Below are 18,671 nucleotides of genomic sequence, written 5' to 3'. Positions count from 1 at the left end.
TCAGCTTGCAGCATCCCCAGGCCCTTTAAAAGTCTGCTATTGTGCCTGCATCTTTTATAATACAGGCAACAAAAATATCTTTATGGATGGCACAGAATGGCCACTTCATGCTCAACCAACCATTTCATGCCCATGTTGTTCACAGAAATGAAGGTTTCCTCCAAGGCACACTCATATTGAGGCAAAAAATAAAGGTTCTTTCCTATGGTCCTGGCTTGACCTTCAGCAACAACTCTGCTTTATGGCAGAGAACCTCAGATCCTTGGCATGAAGTACCAAACCAGTCACATCAATACCAATTCTTGATGGACACTCTTTGCAGCACAGCAGAACATGTTTGCAAACCCATCTGCTTAGAAGGAGCAAGCACAATGTGTGGGTGTGAGTGACAGGGTAGGGAGGGGGTGCAGCTTTTGCAAACCCATTTCTGATAAACAGGAGCTGCACGAGAGCCTGTTCACAAGCTCCTGTTGAATCCTTGCTAATTTCATTTGGACTTGAACTGATGGATCATATCCCAATGTGAGAAGATGTGAATGTTAGTCATTGTCTGGACTGGGCTGGCAAGGGATGCTGCAACAAGGAAACATTAATGTTGCCTGAATGATTCAACTAGGCAAATGGATGCCATGAAAATAACGACTTTTGAGCTAATATCCAAGTGGAATTGAACTCTTTCCTACTGCAGCTCTGCCACAGTAAAACAACAGGCCATTGCTGTGATAACAGCTACAGTATTCTCTGTCCCACAGCCTTATCACCAACTATTCCTGAATGGCCTGGAATGACCAACCACCACCACCCTCTCCCTGCAAACAACAAGCTTTCCTGTTGCCTAACCTCCCAAGAGGGAGAAAGCCTAGGGAAAGTGATGAGAGAGCAGGGGACTCAGGCAGCCTCTGGCACGGGCAATCTCCTTCCAGTCTGTTAGGCTGATCCCTCCTCGAGCAGGAAACTGTCGCTTTGGAAAGGACACACTGTGACATACTTGAGAATGGTTTGTACTGGCAGCAGAAGTGCACATTCTGCTTCACAGAAGTGGGGGTGGGGGAACCCAACCTCATGCTTGGCTGTCCACTGCAAGCAGCAGAAGAGGAGCCGGTTTGATAGATAGGGCTGGTGCCAGCACACAGATCCTTGGGCAGCTGCTAGGGCCCCAAGCAAGACCAACCACTGGCATCTGTCCTGCATGCCGCCCCCCTTAAAAAAAAGAAAAGAAAAGCACTGAGGGCCTGGAAGTTGTTATTATAATTTCCTACAATGGCCTGGAGTGAAGCTATGCTGGGGCATTGTGGGAAATTAAAAAAGCAGCTTCCAGCTGCTTAAACACTCATCTACAGCACTGCGCCATGGAGTTTTCTTGGCAGGGATACGGGAGTGGCTTCCCAGTTCCTTCTCCAGGTGGATCACGTTTAGTCAAAACTCTCCACTATGACCTGTCCACCTTGGGTGGCCCTGCATGGCATACCACATAGCTTCTCTGAGTTATTCAAGCCCCTTCGCCACGACAAGGCATTGATCCATGAAGGGGATCAATGCCTTGCCTACAAAGGTCCGTATAGTTAAAGCTATGGTTTCCCCAGTAGTGATGTATGGAAGTGAGAGCTGGACCATAAAGAAGGCTGATCGCCGAAGAATTGATGCTTTTGAATTATGGTGCTGGAGGAGACTCTTGAGCGTCCCATGGACTGCAAGAAGATCAAACCTATCCATTCTGAAGGAAATCAGCCCTGAGTGCTCACTGGAAGGACAGATCGTGAAGCTGAGGCTCCAATACCTTGGCCACCTCATGAGAAGAGAAGAATCCTTGGAAAAGACCCTGATGTTGGGAAAGATTGAGGGCACTAGGAGAAGGGGACGACAGAGGATGAGATGGTTGGACAGTGTTCTCGAAGCTACGAACATGAGTTTGACCAAGCTGCGGGAGGCAGTGCAAGACAGGAGTGCCTGGCGTGCTCTGGTCCATGGGGTCACGAAGAGTCGGACACGACTAAACGACTAAACGACAACAACACAGCACTGCTAGCACCTACCATGGGAGCCAGCCAAATTAGGAGAGGGCACTTTGCCAAGGACCCCCTCAAAACTGGCCTTCTTGGTTAATGCCATTCACGCAGGACTTCCAACAGCAAACTCCTTTCTAGAATGCAGATGGATCCACAGAGATGGAGGGCAGGCAAGACCCAGAAATGATCAGAGCCAAACCGAAAAGCTCTGAACATTTAATCCTGGTGAGAGCAGGAAGCTGCTTTCACAGTAAGTTCCCAAAACCACCATTCCAGCTCGTCTAGCCCTCCCCAATAAATACGTTGAGGTAAGCCTCCTTGCCAGGTGCATCCCTCTTAAGGGTTGTGCAGCCACAGCTGCCAAATCTGTTCCAACAGCAAGAGGCCCACTCCCTTTGCGGGAAACAATGCTGTGGCATAAGCCAGGAAACCAACCCACATAAAGACATATTCAGCTCTGTTTCTACTGTAAACACAGGAGTGTGAATAATTTGCTCATACTCTGTATATCCAAGGATGTACAATGAGAAAGAGGCAAAACACAACGGGGATGCAATGGCAGTTTAACCATCAGTGGGGAATGGCAATGATTTTAAGTTACGCTTTCAAGGATTACTCTAACATTGGCAGGGGAGGGGCTGTGTTGGTCCATGGGGTAGGGGGGGGGAGAATCTAACCAGGACACTATTTATTAGGACCAACTGAAAAGGATAAAGAATTACACCAGCTTTTGACATTCACATTACCCTTCCTCACACTCAGTGCTGGTAGGGGACCAGCCTGTGACATGTTATAATCTTAAAATAATCCCTCTCTATACCTAATCAGAACTCTCTGGGTCCTTTGGAAAGCGGGAAGCAGAAAAAATATATATGCGGCAGCCCTTAATTGTAGATGATGCTGTAGGTACAGTATCGAAAGAAGCTAAATTCGGTAGTAATAGCTAGTGGTTGGAGGGCATTCCTTTACCAAAGCCATTGCAAAGTCCTTTCAGCATGACACAGCCAGGAGCTAGAAAACATGCCAAGCCCTGAGTGACAACACACATGCCTCCCAGGCCCTCAGGCCAAAATATACAACACTCCATTGTTCTTCACAGATTAACTACCAGCTCACTAAACCCATTGTGAGAAGCTATTGGCCTGGTTCAGATATAACAATCTTGGTCCAATATTGCCCAAACATGCCCCATAGGCCCCTCTCCTTCCCTCAAGTGCCCGAAACAGGCTATTGCGGGTTGTTAAGCCAAGGTTTCCTGTGCCATCTGAACAAGGAAGCTCATTTAAACACTGCCTCCATTTGAAGCGGGGTGCTCAAGGAGAAGAGGGGAGGGGCAGGAAAAACATGTGACACATTCTGTCCAATAAACTATGGTTTATCGAACTCATATTGTTAACAGCTAAAGCCAGCTAAAACCCACCTGCCCAGAGTGGGCAGGATATAAGTATAAATATAAATGTATGTTACTGACGACCACTCCTTATGCAATAATTTGGTGCCAGGGAAGCCTGAAAGAAGGGAACCACCAGAAGGTCATTAACCAGCCTACCCCCCGCCCTCAAATGCCCTGCAACGTGGAACAGAGAAGTAGGGCTTACAGATTTTGTGTTTGCCTTTGATGGGAAACTTCAAAATCATCTCCTGGGCATTAGAACAGATGAAAACAAACGGAGAAGCTGACTCCTGGCTCACCTGTGGATACTAGAAAAGAACAAAACACACAAAATGGGTTAGCAACACCACAATGAATTATGAGAGAGAGAAAGAGAGAGAATTGAATGTCTAAAAGTTACACAGATCAGCAAAAATATGCTTGAAGCAGCATAGAGCAATTTAGAATTTAATTGCAGGGAACAGCTCGTTGGCCCTAAGAGCTCTTGAGGTTTATTCAGAGAATAGCCCAGGTGTAAGCGGACCTGGGCTGCATACAGACAAATTCAAGCAGTTACTTCTTAAGGCAGGCACTATATACCTGGAAATAGAACTCTTAAAAGATCTTACATAGCAGGGCTGCTGCTATATGGGGACATGACCCCCTCAGGGAGATTCCATGCCCCTAACCTAAATTTTCCTTAAGTTTGTTAGCTTTCATTCGATAGCAAAATCAAAGAGAAAACGTAAGTCTTAGTAGCAGCAGTCTCCAGCCATTTTATGCAAAGATACCAGAAAAAAAGCCTGCAGGTGGAATTCCATCTAGTAATTGCTCAGTAGGAATCCTATCAGTGTTCTAGTCAGTGACACAGAATCACAAAATCATAGAATGAGCACAAAAGGAATTAGAATGGTCACTAAGGGCTAGGCATTTATTTTAAAATTTTATGAAGTCGGATGCTGTGAATTTTAATACAGTTAAATAACCACCTTAGACTATCTGGCTATTCTGCATTACCAGCTTCACTCTCACATGCCCTTAGGACTCTGTCATCGCAAAACTTTTGCCTACAATTCTGTGAAACGAAGGCATGGCTCTGTTGGACTGGGCAGTTTGATGTGGCAGAAGCCAGCCCTTCAGAATGCCCTATTTATGGCCGTGATCCTAGTCACACTTTCCTAGGAGTGAGCCTTAATGACCTGAAAGGGACTTAACTTCAGAGTATTTACTTTCTTATTTATTTATTTATTCATTCATTCATTCAATTTACATCCTGCCCTTCAAGGAGTCTGGGGTGGCGAACACATCAATAATTTAAAAATTACCAGAAAAATCATAATCTAAAAACAGTTATCCCAGGGTTGCCAGGAACAGTGTCTTTAAGCCATCAGTACATGCAACTGCGCTGTAAAATGCAGCCATGTGAAATATTAGCAGATCAAACATCCCCTGCAAGCTACTTTCAGATCTCCAAGGGGGACGTGGAATGGCACACTCAGTACAGAACGTAACGCTTTCAGAAATCTGACTTTTCACTTCTCACAATCGATGCCCTCGGCAGTGTTGGATGGACGCTACAGCAAAGTACATTATGAAGAGAGACTTTGTCTGTGTGGGCAACCCTGTGTGGAGGACCTGTGCCACTATGTATTGCAGTGCCCATTATATATAGACCCAAGAGACCGATTCATAAAACCCGTTTCCAAATGGAACTCACTTGAAGGCGGCCCCGTTTAGGGAAGTTTTTAATGTTTGATGCTGTATTGTTTTTAATATTCAGTTGGAAGCTGCCCAGAGTGGCTGGGGAAACCCAGCCAGATGGGCGGGGTATAAATAATAAAATATTATTATTATTATTATTATTATTATTATTATTATTATTATTATTATGAATAGGGTGGAAAGGGTGAAATGGCTGCTGAGCAATACTGATGACTTTGTAACTTATAAAGTAGCACTCTATGCGTTGGCAGCGAAGAAGATCAGGAGGAAAGAACTACATAAAATAGCGGTCAACTGCAAAGGGCATTCGGATATTTAATTTGGCACATTTTACCAGAGAATCTTCTGCTATTCTATTTTATGCAACAAACAATCTTAGTAGTTGTGACCATGGTTTATATTTTATGTGTGGTGCCTGATGATTTTTATGGTTATTGCTATTTTTCCTTTTGTTATTTTTCTGAATGATGGCCTTTCCTATGGCTAGCGCAATAAAAGTCGATGATGATGATGATGACAACTTCTCAGAAGGGGAGACCAGAAAGGGATAGACTCTTAGACAGACCTCACAACTGGCCTTTCCCACAGTATGATGAGCAGTCTCAGCATGAGGACTAAACAGCAAAGGACACTGATGTGCAAGCTAGATCAAAGCAAACCTGCTAAATAAAGATGAATGCAGAGAATCACCGGGGACTGAGTGATGAGGACTGAGTGACAAAAATGCCCAAGAGAAAGGGTGCTGGCTAAAGGCAACAAAGACGTCCAATCTCAGTGGTTGAGCACTTGCTCAGTACGTGCAGGCCACTGAAATGGGGATGGGGATTACAACTCCCATCATCCCTGATCACTGTGTTAGAAATGCCGCTCGGGGCAGACGCCAGACTGTGCCAGCCACCAGCATTTCCGAGTGGCCGTCCCTGGCTGCTGATGCCTTAAGCAGACCAGAGGCCTCCATATGCGACTTGCCTCCCCTCCGTGGAGATAAGCACGCACATTCCCCTGCAGCTTGCAGTAGGAAATAATGAGCCAGAAAAGTAGAATTGAATCCACTTTAAAGGTAAAGGTAAATGGACCCCTGACCATTAGGTCCAGTCGTGACCAACTCTGGGGTTGCGCGCTCATCTCGCATTATTGGCCGAGGGAGCTGGCGTATAGCTTCCAGGTCATGTGGCCAGCATGACAAAGCCACTTCTGGCTAACCAGAGCAGCACATGGAAATGCCATTTACCTTCCCGCTGTAGCGGTTCCTATTTATCGACTTGCACTTTGATGTGCTTTTGAACTGCTAAGTGGGCAGGAGCTGAGACCAAGCAACGAGAGCTCACCCCGTCGCAGGGATTCGAACCGCCAACCTTCTGATCGGCAAGCCCTAGGCTCTGTGGTTTAAACCACAGCACCACCTGCATCCCACTTTATTGCAGGCTATATACAAAGTTTCTCTGTCCACAAAGCTGTAGTGGAACAGAGTAAGGCATCTTGCTTCCTACTCCATCGAAGGCAGTAGTGAAGGAAAAAAGTACAGAATAACATCACATGACTAGGAAGAAAACATAATATAAACTTCCTTTCTGACGAAGTATCTCAGACTCAGTGTGAGAAAAACAACAGCCACACATGTGCTTTTTGCTTGTGCAAATCCTAACACACTGGCTATTCTGGTTGAAGCCAGTGGGTTCCAAGTTTCCCATCCTTGAATTAAAGGATGTCCGATGGCCAGCCCATAAATGTTTTCTAGCATACCAAGGTCCCCCACCCCACAAGTACTTAACAGAAGGGCTAGGTGGTTTTATTTATTTCTAACATTGCTACACTTCTCAACAGCAAAAAAAATTCTCTGGGCAATTTACAAGTAAAAAAAGTATAAAGTACAGTGTTAAGAATAAATCCAAAAATTCAGGACAAAACCGGGGGCTGAGTGGCACTGGTACAATAGATCTAACAATATTTATGACTGAGAAGCCAGAGAAAAGAAAAAGCTATTCACCGGGCATCAAAAGCAGTAACCCAGAAAAAAGGGCAATCTTGGGGTTTAGGCAGGATTACTGAATGGGTTAACAAGTTATCAACAGCTGTACATACTTTGCACAGCAAATAAATAGGTATTAAATGAGAACGGCAAAGCTAGGAAGTTTGTGTTATTACCAAGGGCTGCCTCTCTGTACAATCATTATGCTTATCTCAACTGCACTTGAGTGTTGCACAGAAATGTCCAGAGTCCTCAGTCTGTCGTTCCCCCCCCCCCCAGATTTTCTCCATACCTGTGTATTATGTGTATACACCTGTGTCTGATGAGAAGGCTCTAGTCTTCTGCCACAATAAACCTGAACATACATAAAGGAGCTGCACACTTTGTTGAGTTTGTATGATTTATGAAAAAAAATAATGCAGCAGCATACATATGCTGCTTTTGCATAATTTCTGCTACTTCGGTAAATGATGCAGGGCACCAGTGTCTTACTCTCTGAAAATCCAGTGGGGAAAATCCAACGGGGAAAGGATCATAGTTAGTTTAGTAGCACAGCAAATGCTTTGCATACAGAAGATCCTGAGTTCAATTTCAGAATCATAAAATCACAGAACTATGGTGTTGGAAGGGACCCGAGGGCCCTCTAGTCCAACCCCCTGTAATGCAGGAATCTCAGTGAAAGCATCCATGACGGATGGCCATCCAACCTCTGCTTAAAAACCTCCAAGGAAGAAGAGTCCACGAACTCCTGAGGAAGACCTGAGACAGCTCCAGTCAAAAAGATCTTCAGTAGCAGGACTAGGGAAAACCTAAGGCTAAGACCCTGTAGAACAGCTGCTAGCCAGAGGAGAAAATACTGGGAAAGATGGGGCAATGGACCACAATACCTCAAGGACTGCCTCTTTCCATACGAACCTACCCGGACCCTGAGACCAGCATCTGAGGCCCTTCTTTGTGTGCCTCGAGAGGTCCAGAGGGTGGCAACACGAGAACGGGCCTTCTCTGCAGTGGCTTCTCATCTGTAGAATGCTCTCCCCGGGGAAGTTCACCTGGCACCTTCATTATACACCTTTAGGTGCCAGGCAAAAAAGTTCCTTTTTAACCAAGCCTTTAATTGATCTGAATGGCATCCTATGCCCTTTTAAAATGGGGTTGGGGGGGGTTATTGGGTTGTTTTATTTTGATTATATATTTTGTGGTTTTATATTTTGATTTTGATCTGTGAACTACCCTGAGAGCTCCGGGTATAGGGCGGTATATAAATTCAATAAATCAACCTTCCCCCAACTTGGTGCCTTCCAGATGCTGTTGGACTACAACTCCCAACGTGCCTGATCATTGTTATTGCTGGAGAAGGCTGCCTCAAGATAGGTAACCTCACAAGTGGCTTCCCTTGAGAAGGACCCAGAAGCTGCCACTGCTGCAGAAGCCTGCAGCCTGCATCTTGAGTGGTGCGTCTGGATGTGCACACATTACACCTCTCCCAGTGTCCCAAGGGAAGGGTGCCGTATGCAGAAAAACTACTGGGCCATGTTTACATTCCAATTACTGACAAAGCCCTGAACAACTAAGAACCAGATGACATGAAAGACCACTGCCCCTTATGCAGAACAGTTCAATCACTGAGGTTATCAGGGAAACCCAATAGGAAGCACAATGCCCTATAGACTGTTGTAGGGCCGTGACCAAGAAGTGGGCATTTTCCAAGACATCTCCTGTTATATTAATCAGTACCTTAATCAGATACTGCTTACACATTTTCAAGTCCACTGCCACAGCCTTAAGGGCTAGAGCTTGTGGGGTTTTTTTTATTTTAAAAAAAGAGAGAAATAAATTGAGGTTTTGTTATTCAGGACACCCAATTTGGGGCCCAATATCCAAACCCAAGCTTGCAAGATGTGCCACATGCACACAGCCCTCCTTTGGCCAGAAACCTGACCTTGGTTTACTGCTTGCTAAAAAAAATCAGTAGCCAAAAAGCCATCTTTGAGAAGCATACTACTACTCAATGTATATAATTATGGCATGTCAGTGTGAAGTGCTCTCTTCTAATGTGAAAGTGCAATGGAAGGCAGAGGAGGGCAGGCAAATTGCACTCGGAGCTGTGGGGAAAAGCAAAGAGCTCTCAGCATAGCCACTTGAAGCCCTTCTTCTTTACCAGTGCCTTCACTTTGCTAAAGCTTATCTTGGCAACTATCTGGGTCAGAAATGTATGCTTTTCCCAATGCCGGCACTCCAGCTGTGCGATGTGCAGCTGTAAGCGTGCATTAAAACTCATGCCTGCAGCCGAGAAATGGGTTTTTGCAGATGGCATCGGATGAAGTGGGCTCCGGTCTGGGAAAGCTTCTGCCACAATAAATCTGTTAAATCTCTAAAGGTGTCATGATGACACCTAAGCTGGCTTTGCTTTTAACATGGGGAATGCACATACCACTCGGATCGCCAAACAGTAAGGAAGCTTAGATACTAGGCCATTCAATTTGCTTCTCTTCGGCTGTCCCTGGCAAGAGGTCTCACCCATCCTCCCAACAGCATGGGACAGTTTCCAGCTAGATGGAGCCATTCAACTCTTCCCTCCCTGGAATGCCTGCCATTAAAACTGCTGGCACGCACACTTTTACAAGCAGATACCAGCTGAATTGGTATATTTAAACACTTGGGCATCTCTGCTGTGTGCTGGGAGTGGATGCCACAGTGGAGAGTAACCAGTTGTTGCACAGATCCAACATACCATATGGCACAACGGTCTAACCCAACTCTCCATTTTCTTCCTCTCCAGAAAATGCTAACTTCCTTCACTCAATCCATAATTTATATTATGCAATTCACTGCCACAAGATGTGGCAATAGCCTTTACATCAGGGACAGTGAACTTGGAGGCTTTCAGAAGTTGCTGGACTGCAACTCCCATCAGCTAATGACAAAATACCCAATGGTCAAGGACGACGGGAGCTGTAGTCCAGCAAGATTTGGAGGCCACAAATCTTTTGCTCTTTGAGTAGAAATAGAGACTCAAACTGTTATAGCCTTCCCAAGCATAAGACTACACTTTGAGAAGCAGGGCAAAGCCAGCTGGCTTGATCCAACATCCAATTTCTCCAACACAAAGTGAAGTAATGTTGCAGCGGGTATAAACTGCTGCTTGTGCAGATTCACAGATTCAGTAAATCAGGGCAGGGGATTCCGTAGCCCTCCAGATGTCACTGGACTCCACTGGCATGGCCAAAACTCAGGGATGAAGGTAACTGCAGTCCAGCACTACATCTAGAAGGCCACAGGCTCCCCATCCCCGCAGCTGAGACTCAATACAACAAGACCCTCCATCTCAGATATAGCTTTCAATTTTTTTGTTTTGCCCTGGTTCAAAATCTCAGCTGCAGATTCACTGCCAGGCTGCCGTCTTACGCACCTGCAAAAACACTGATCTACATCTTACACAGATGTAAAGATGAACAGGGTCAACCAGATGACACTCTTTCAAGCACAATAATAAAACACTATACAGTACTGTGAATTCTCCAGAGGACTAGAAAAGGTCACATGTGCTAGAGGAATGCAACGTTACTGTGCTTTTTCTTTGGCTGGGCGTTCTGTGTGACACAAAGAATACAAACCATGTAACCTATCTTGAGCTCCTTGGAGACCAGGTGGGATATAAACACACTGAATTTTAAAAAAACAAACCAGATCTCCTGGCCTAAGCTCAATAAAATAGAAAGGAAGAGACAACCAAGGTGGGATATAAAACAAACAAATAAGGCAATAGCTCCAATGCATTCATTTAAAGAGGTGGGGTGAGATTTTTAAAAGCCACACAGCCTGTGGTGTGAAAGTCTGCTAGGCCGAGCTGAGACAGGTGAGAAAGGAACTGTGCAAAACCACTGCCGCTAATAGTCAGGAATTTGGTAATCAAAATGGCTTTGCTAAGATGGAAAAAACACACACATACACTAACTGCCTCAACTGCTGAGGTTACAAACCACAGCCCTACTGCGCTGCTGAATGCAAGCAACATCTTCCCTGGAGGCTGTTGAGAGCTTCTATCTGCTGCTTGCAGATAACAGAAACATGCTGGCAAGTGGTTTGGCTGCTTTGAAGGGGAGATGGACACATCTTAGCCAGGCTGCTTCATTTCCCTTTCATCTCACACTTATGCAAGCTCCTTGTCACTCTTCACACTGCCCACCCTGAGCAGGAAATCAGTTGCAAGCATGATCAAGTCGGGAGCAGGAGCAAAGGAGGCACTTGGGGGCACAGGGGAGGCAGCCCATGCCCCTCTCTCAACAAAAGGCTTGGCAAACAGTTCCAAGTCTGTGCTACATATGTATATCCTTGCCTAAGTTGGACACAGCTGGAACAACCCAGACTTTTATCTTTTTTTATAGCCCATCATTGAATAGGAAATATTTTCCAAGGCAGTTTACAAACACAAGCAATAAAAATAATTTTTTTGGAAAAGGTTCACAAAAGTAAAGCAGCAGCAGCAGCAGCAGCAACAACAACAACAACAACAACAATTCATAGAATTGTAGAGTTGGAAGGGACCACGAAATGGCTAGTTCAACCCCCTGCAATGCAGGAATCTTTTGACCAACAGGGCTCTCGAACCCATGACCATGAGATTAAGAGTCTCATGCTCTACCAAATGAGTGATCACACCAATGGGACTTTTTCAGTGAATTGATATTTCACATTTAAATACTGGGCAAGATGCTGCAGGTCTGGAGTTTATGCTATCAGGCATCACCCTCAACCATCCATCCCTCCTTTCAATAAAGGGGGAATTAAGACTGACCCAACATGGTGCAAATTAGGCTTTTGTTTGCATCTAGTCTAACATACAGATTCCACCTGACCCTTTTTTTTTCTTGTTTTGCTTAGACAAAGAGTTCTGTCAAACTTGAAAGCTTGCTCTCTTCATAATATTTCAGCTGGGCATTATGAAGGTGCTATCTAGTATTACTTTAGGATTTTTGTCCTAACACAGCTATCTAGTTTAAAAACAAAATAAAATCTTAGTGTGTAGAATGTACATGGATAGCAACGGGTATACCGTAATTAGTTCTTGTTTCAGTTTTGATCATCGGCTCTAAATGGCCTCCTCATTGCTTGAAAGCTGTGTGTCCTCTTGGATAGTTGCTAGCTGTCTTCTATATGTAATTAATGAAAAGGGTGTGATTTATGCACACTTTTTCTGAAAACAGGCAAAATGCTTTTAATTAAAGGCAACAACTAGACCAGATACTGAGCATATCTAGCCACACTGACATGTTATGGCATTGCTTACCAATGGAAAAATATAGCGGCATTATCTATTTTAACTCTGTAAGTGCAGGCATAGAGATGTGACTGAATAAACATAAATGATGTGAAAGAGACATTTTCTCCAAATATATATGTTGGCTACTGAAATGAAATTATGGAAGCAATCCGCTCCCTTTTCAGGAAGTAATGATGTCGTTTTTAATGAAAGAAACACATAATATGATTTCTCTCAGGCTAGAGTTTTCTGCCATTCTGCATTGTTTTATCCAACAGTTGCGCAAGAGGAGGGAGGCCAGCATGCATCCAGAAACTGATCCACAGGACTGACCTGTGTTGAGCAGGAACTGGGAACCTGTGGCACCTCAACTCTCATCAACCTCAACTAGCATGGCTGATGGTCAGGGATATGGTAGTGTGGTGTAGAGATTTATATTTGGACTCAAGTCCTTATAGGCTTCTTCCCAAGCATAAGATTACGTACACTTTGTTTGAGAAGCAGAGTAAAGCTAACTAGTTTGAACTAGCATCCAGTTTCTCTAACACAAACTGTCTATTGGTTATCAGGATCTGCAGTAGAGAATCTATGGCCCTACAGATGTTGTTACGACTACCCCTCCCATCATCCCTGACTATGGACCATGTAGCTTGGAGCAGATGGGAACCGTAGTCCAGCAGCAGCTCAAAAGCACCAGTTTCCTACCTCTGATCAAGATGCTGGGCAGCTCTGCTGTCGCACATTTTTTAAAAACTGATGCATATTAATATATTTGCCTCTCATTTTCAAAAGCAGTCTTCTGGCTTCCAATGTGGAATGGCTTATATTCTATTCACCTCCTCCACTGCTGGGAGATTTATTTGTTTGGAGTCTAGCAAGAGTTGGAGAGTCATCAGTTTGCTAGCCAAGAACCAGACCAATGCTCTGGTGTAATATTTTATTTCCTTTTTATTATTGTGCACACTCATTGCTTTTCTCCTTACTCCCCCCCCCTCTTTTCCTTTTATCAAATAAAGCTTACTTAATCAGATCCCTGGGCTTGACTGGATTCTTATAACACCTGAGGGTTGGGTGTCCTTCCATGATGGCTAGGCTGTTTGGCTTCCAGTTAATGGAAGATAAGGAGGGGAGGGGAGCTAAAGCGACTGGCAGGAGCTTGGCTAGCAGTCCTCCCGTTCCTGAGTAAATAAACTGCAAAGTACTGGGTGTCCCTCTGGTGGCAAGAAGAGAGCAAAGAGACAGAAGGCCTTTAAGAGGTCTATGCAACAGAGGTTCCCCTATAGTATACTATGGCACATAGGTAAGATCAAGGTTTGCTTTTTATCAGAAGTGGAGAGTCTTCTGCCATCTGAGGACCACATTACCCAGTGGAAAGCTATTGGGGACACATTCCAGGAGTGGGCCAGAGTCAAACACCATCTCATACCCTTAACCATATTATATTATACAGTCATACCTCGACATCAGAACACTTCGACTTCCAAAGGTTTCGACTTCCGAAGTCGACAACCCCGGAAGTCTTTTCACCGTGTGTGCGCACCGTGCATGTTCTGCGCCTGCGCAGAGCGGCGCGTGCGGTCGGAGCATGCGCAGAAGCACGAAGTCGCGCTTCGCGCATGCGCCAACAGCGCGCTTCAACAACCGAAAACCTCGACTTAGGAAGACGACCACGGAATGGATCGTCTTCGTAAGTTGAGGTACCACTGTAGGTATTATAGGGACAGAACTACCCAAACTGTATAGAAATCTATTCATGTATGCGAATACAGCGGCAAGAATGTTACTTGCCCCAAAATGGAAAGAAGTCCCAGCAAAAGAAGAATGGATACAAAAACTTATGAAATACAGTGGTACCTCAGTTTAAGTACTTAATTGGTTCCGGGGTGCCATTCCATCCCTGAAAAGTACTTAAAACAAAGGTGTGCAAAGTGCCGATAGAGCGCTTCTGCGCATGCACAGACCATGCAGATCGCTTCTGTGCATGTGCGCGCGGCGGAACCCGGAAGTAAACACTTCCGGGTCCACGGAGTACTTCAACCGAAAGTACTCAAACAGCAGCGGACTTAATGACTGTATGAAGAAATGGCGAAACTTACAAAAAGAAAAAGAAAAGAAATCAAGATAGCAAACTTTTTATAAAAGAATAGAAATGGTTTATGGAATATTTACAAACAAACTGCAAACAGATAAGAACATTGGCAGGATTTTTGTAATAACCTGCAGTTTCATAAGAGTATATATTTAAAGCAGACAAATAAATGAGTAAATTAAATTTATTAGGATATGCAGAGAATATTTAAAATAAATGTAAGGAACTGCAGAAAGGGGGGGAAGGTAGTCTTGAAATGTTGAAATGATAGAAAAATTGTTGAAATGTATAAAATTGAAAATCATAAGTAATTTTTTTAAAAAACCAAAACATATCACTATTTCCCACGGAAGCAGAAACATATATTTAATTCTTAAACCTTCCATTTTCTCCATAGAGAACAAATCTTCCCCAACACCCTTTATTTGTCTTGACCATATAAAAGTCAAAAGCAACGTAGTATTTTCCACAGAAAATTTTTAAGAATGGCAATGTGCACACTTTGCCATATATCAAAGCCTTTTCCCCCTCTCAGCTGCTGCCCACGGAACAGCTAATTGACACAAGAGCACCCAGAAGGACGAGGTGAAATCCAGCTGCAAGCTGCACCCAGCTAATGGCCTGGGCAGGGGTCCCCACCCATGCTTTCTATATATACCTGTAATAGGGAGGTCTGTCAGTGTTGAAGAGCTGGCTGCCTAGAAGCAGATAACCTAAAAGTCGGATAACCTGGCTTGAAGAATGCAAGATTTCAGAAAGTTTTGATACATCAGAAGGAATCCTACATGTGTTATCAGCCAACCATTTGTGTCACATTTCTTTACACCCTGCTGCCTTCCTTCAATCAGGAAACTCAATCATGGCGTCCCACCCAGGCAGTGACCAGATCCAGATCTGCTCAGCCTCAGCAAAGCGGTTGTGTCACATGCCCTCAGGTGAGGTCAAGGAACATAACAAGGTTTCCCCACTGTGACAAAGCCATGCCTGGCTCTACACCACTGCTCAGCCACTCTAAAGACAGTGCTCCTTTCTGCAGAGCTCAACCCAATGCAGCCATATCCCAAACCATAACTCATGGAAGCAGTTGAAGGACAGTGGAAGGATCTCCCGCTCTAGAGTACCTCTGCAGGTGAATCATCATGGTAAGCTTGATCTTCTTGCCTGCAGGAAGGTACAGGTACCGCTGTACCTTTGTGCCAGCCTCCCATAACCTGGTACCCTCTGGGTGTTTTGAACTATAACTCCCATCATGGATCAACAATATTCCCCTTGAAGAGCTGCACTTTCCTGATTTCCCTGGGAAGAGAAATCGATTGTTAAAGTACTCTGGGAACTGTGGCTCTAGAAGGAAAAAAAAAGGTGTCTCCTAACAACTCTCAGAACCCTTAAGAAACCAAGAGTTCCCAAGATACTTTGGGAGAAGACACGCCTATTTAAAGTGGTATGAGTGCTTTAAATGTACACTGCAGAAGGGGCCTACGTTTAGGTACAATTATTATTATTATTATTATTATTATTATTATTATTATTATTTATTAAATTGATATACCACCCTTCATCCAAAGATCACAGGGCGGTTTACAACATTAAAAACACAAAATACATAACATCATAACAAAATAAATCCAGATATCCCATCACTAGTGTTAGGGAATTTTATAGGGGGGGGCACCCAAACGAGGCTTCATTTGGGAATCAAGATTGGCACAAATGCCCTCAAGGGGACCCCGTCTGATCCTACAACACCACTCTAGTATTGCACCAACACGAACCCCTCAAGATCAAGCCCTGTGTAATAAAGGCTCCCTTTCCTACCCTTTCTCTGTTGCCTGAGACTCTATGTAACCATATTTCTTTATGAATGAATACTGTGTATCTTTATTTCTAAATGAAACCCCCTTTTGCTACTCTGGCCAAGGGCTCTCAGGGATGCAGGGAACAGCCATAATCCTTTAAGCAAGAGGTCAGGTAGCCAGGGTGGTGCTCCTCTGCATATCCATAATCCATTCAGGTACCATCTCCTGCCATTCCCAACCCTCCGAAGCCAGAGGCAATACTCACACCTGGACCCATTGTTTTTCCCCCGCCAGGTACTCAAGGATCCCCTCCCAGATACTTACTGGTACTTGCTTATCAATCGTGCATTGTTACCTTATGTTAATCCTGTTTACCTCCTGTTTACCTGTATGCTAATGCCCCTTGCACCTCCCCTTTTCTGAAGTTTTACCCTGTCACAAGTGATGTATGTATGATGCTTTCGATGTGCATTATGGGATGGTGGTGGGAACTTTTAAAAGTTCTTGCAGCCCTGTTCATGGTGTTCAGTCTGGCATTGAACCTGCTGCACAGTAATAAACCTTGCTGTTTGCTCCGGATCGTGGCTGGACTCCTTCCTTTTATACTCCGCAACGACCACAGGCCCTTGCCTGATGAGCTGGGTGGCTGAGCATTCTCGCACCCAGAATTTTGCCCTAACAACTAGATACATACAACCTATTAAATACAGGCCAGGGATACACTAGTAAGAGGGGTCCCTTTGAAGCTCAGATGCAAAGGCCACTTACTGAGCCTCCCTCGGAGAAAACTGTGAATGAAACACCAGTGTGTGGGTGGGTATGCATTTTAACTACTGAGTATTCCGAGTTCACAAACAGAAGATTTTGCCTCTGTGCATAACATTACCAAACATGGGTAAACAAGCAGTGGTGGCTGCTTCTGTCTGATAGAGAAAGATCTCCCTCCCTGCCAAGGGACTACTATGAATCTACTACGGTAGGTGTGCTGGCCTAGCTGCAGCTGCTTCTATAAATCAATAACCAACCAACTGGTTGCCAGGAGCCCTATTCAAAAAGGGATTTCCCTGACTCAGAACTGATTTGGTTAAACAAATACTGTACAGGTCACAACTGACATGGCTCTGAGAGAGGATTGACGCTCAAAGCCACACACAAGGTTGAGAAGTGCACCCCACATACAGTCAGACACCCCCCCTCTGCTTCCACCATAAGCTCGAGAACAGATCCTATCCAAGAGATATCACCTGCAACGAACCTGTGGCCTGTGTGCAGAAGACTTGCTTTAAATTTTAATTCATACTCTTTGTTTTATGGCGATTTCTCTTACGTTTCTGGAAAATCAAGCTGCTGGTGCCTGCCCAACTCTACCAAAGGAACAGGTGTCGCTTTAGAGAGAAGACCACAGAGCACATGCCCTGCATGCAGAAGGTCCCCAGTCTCAATTCCCTGGTCAAAAAGGACCAAGCAGCAAATGATGGGAAAGACCGCAGCCTAAAATCTTGGCTATTGAAAACCTAACACACAACACTGGGTAGGCTACATGGATAAATAGTACTGACTTAGGATAAGGCAGGTTCCTATGCTTGAAGCAACAGAAGCAGCAGAACTTGAAAGGGACACACTCACAGCCCCTTTGGAAACCTCCAATCAGGAAAATCATAACTGAGTGTAGCATAACTTTGCCACCATACTGGGGGGAGGAAGGAGAAAGGAGGACCTCCATTTTTGCCAAAGGCAGCCAAATAATGTGCTCCAGCTTCAACACTCACAAAACCGAGCAGGTTGTTTTTTTAGTGCTCACTCACCTGCTCTTTAAATTGCTCTTGCGACAAGCAGTCAATCAAGTCTACACAGCCAAGGAGGCAGCCAGAGGGATAATCTTTGGGAAATTCCAAATCTATGGCAAGCCGGAGAGAAAATTGTTAGGCAAGCTCAGACATGTGATGCAGCGCCCTGCCATTCTCCACATGGTCTTGATTAGCCTTCGACTGCCTTGCGTGAGCTCTCTCCACACTGTTTTATACAGCTAATTTCGTGGTTTGGACAAAAGTATGTTTGCTTAGGGAAGCTTTTCTGATCCTGGGGAAAGCATTTCTCCACGAGGACCTCGGTCTCCCAAGGCCTTCTAATCTGTTCCATTAACATGCCTCCAGCGAGTGCAAAGATCAGCCCCAGGCCTTGCTGAGGTATTATCTAAGGTCAAGTGTTACATTCAGTCCAGGTTCATTGGCAAGAAGCACTCTAACTCTCTAATTGGTTAGAACACATTTTATGCAATTCAAAAGTTGTATTCAGACTGAAGAATTTGAGCTCTTGCAGTATTTAAAATGAGACTGAGAAAAGAAAAATGTGAGGCAAAGGAGAAAAGAGCCGGTGGCAGCAGAATAAAGCTATGGCAGACTTCTTCAACTTGGGGTCCCCAGACGTTGTTGAACTTTATCCCTCATTATCCACAGC

The 18,671-nt window shown here is 44.6% G+C and overlaps 1 protein-coding gene across 2 annotated transcripts in view; it reads right to left on the bottom strand.

The window, feature by feature from the left end:
• Positions 1–18,671, bottom strand: part of TRIP4 (thyroid hormone receptor interactor 4) — a 40,887-nt gene that overhangs the window by 3,692 nt on the left and 18,524 nt on the right. Inside the window, exons 11-13 of one of the 2 annotated variants that reach the window (XR_015946941.1) lie at positions 18,020–18,111; positions 12,123–12,219; positions 3,605–3,707 (exon numbers count right to left, since the gene is read on the bottom strand). Coding sequence is in view for 1 of the 2 variants with exons in the window: in XM_035131547.3 (XP_034987438.2) it covers positions 3,605–3,707; positions 18,020–18,111 (195 nt within the window). In the remaining variant the exon portion in view is untranslated. The remainder of the gene's footprint in view (positions 1–3,604; positions 3,708–12,122; positions 12,220–18,019; positions 18,112–18,671) is intronic. The other variant, XM_035131547.3, reaches the window with a different exon arrangement.

The sequence above is a fragment of the Zootoca vivipara genome, chromosome 13 (genome assembly GCF_965207765.1).
Source record: "Zootoca vivipara chromosome 13, rZooViv2.hap1.1, whole genome shotgun sequence".
Classification (NCBI taxonomy): Eukaryota; Metazoa; Chordata; class Lepidosauria; order Squamata; family Lacertidae; genus Zootoca; species Zootoca vivipara.
The sequence above is the reverse complement of the archived record's forward strand: the minus strand, read 5'-3'. Positions and strand labels throughout refer to the sequence as shown.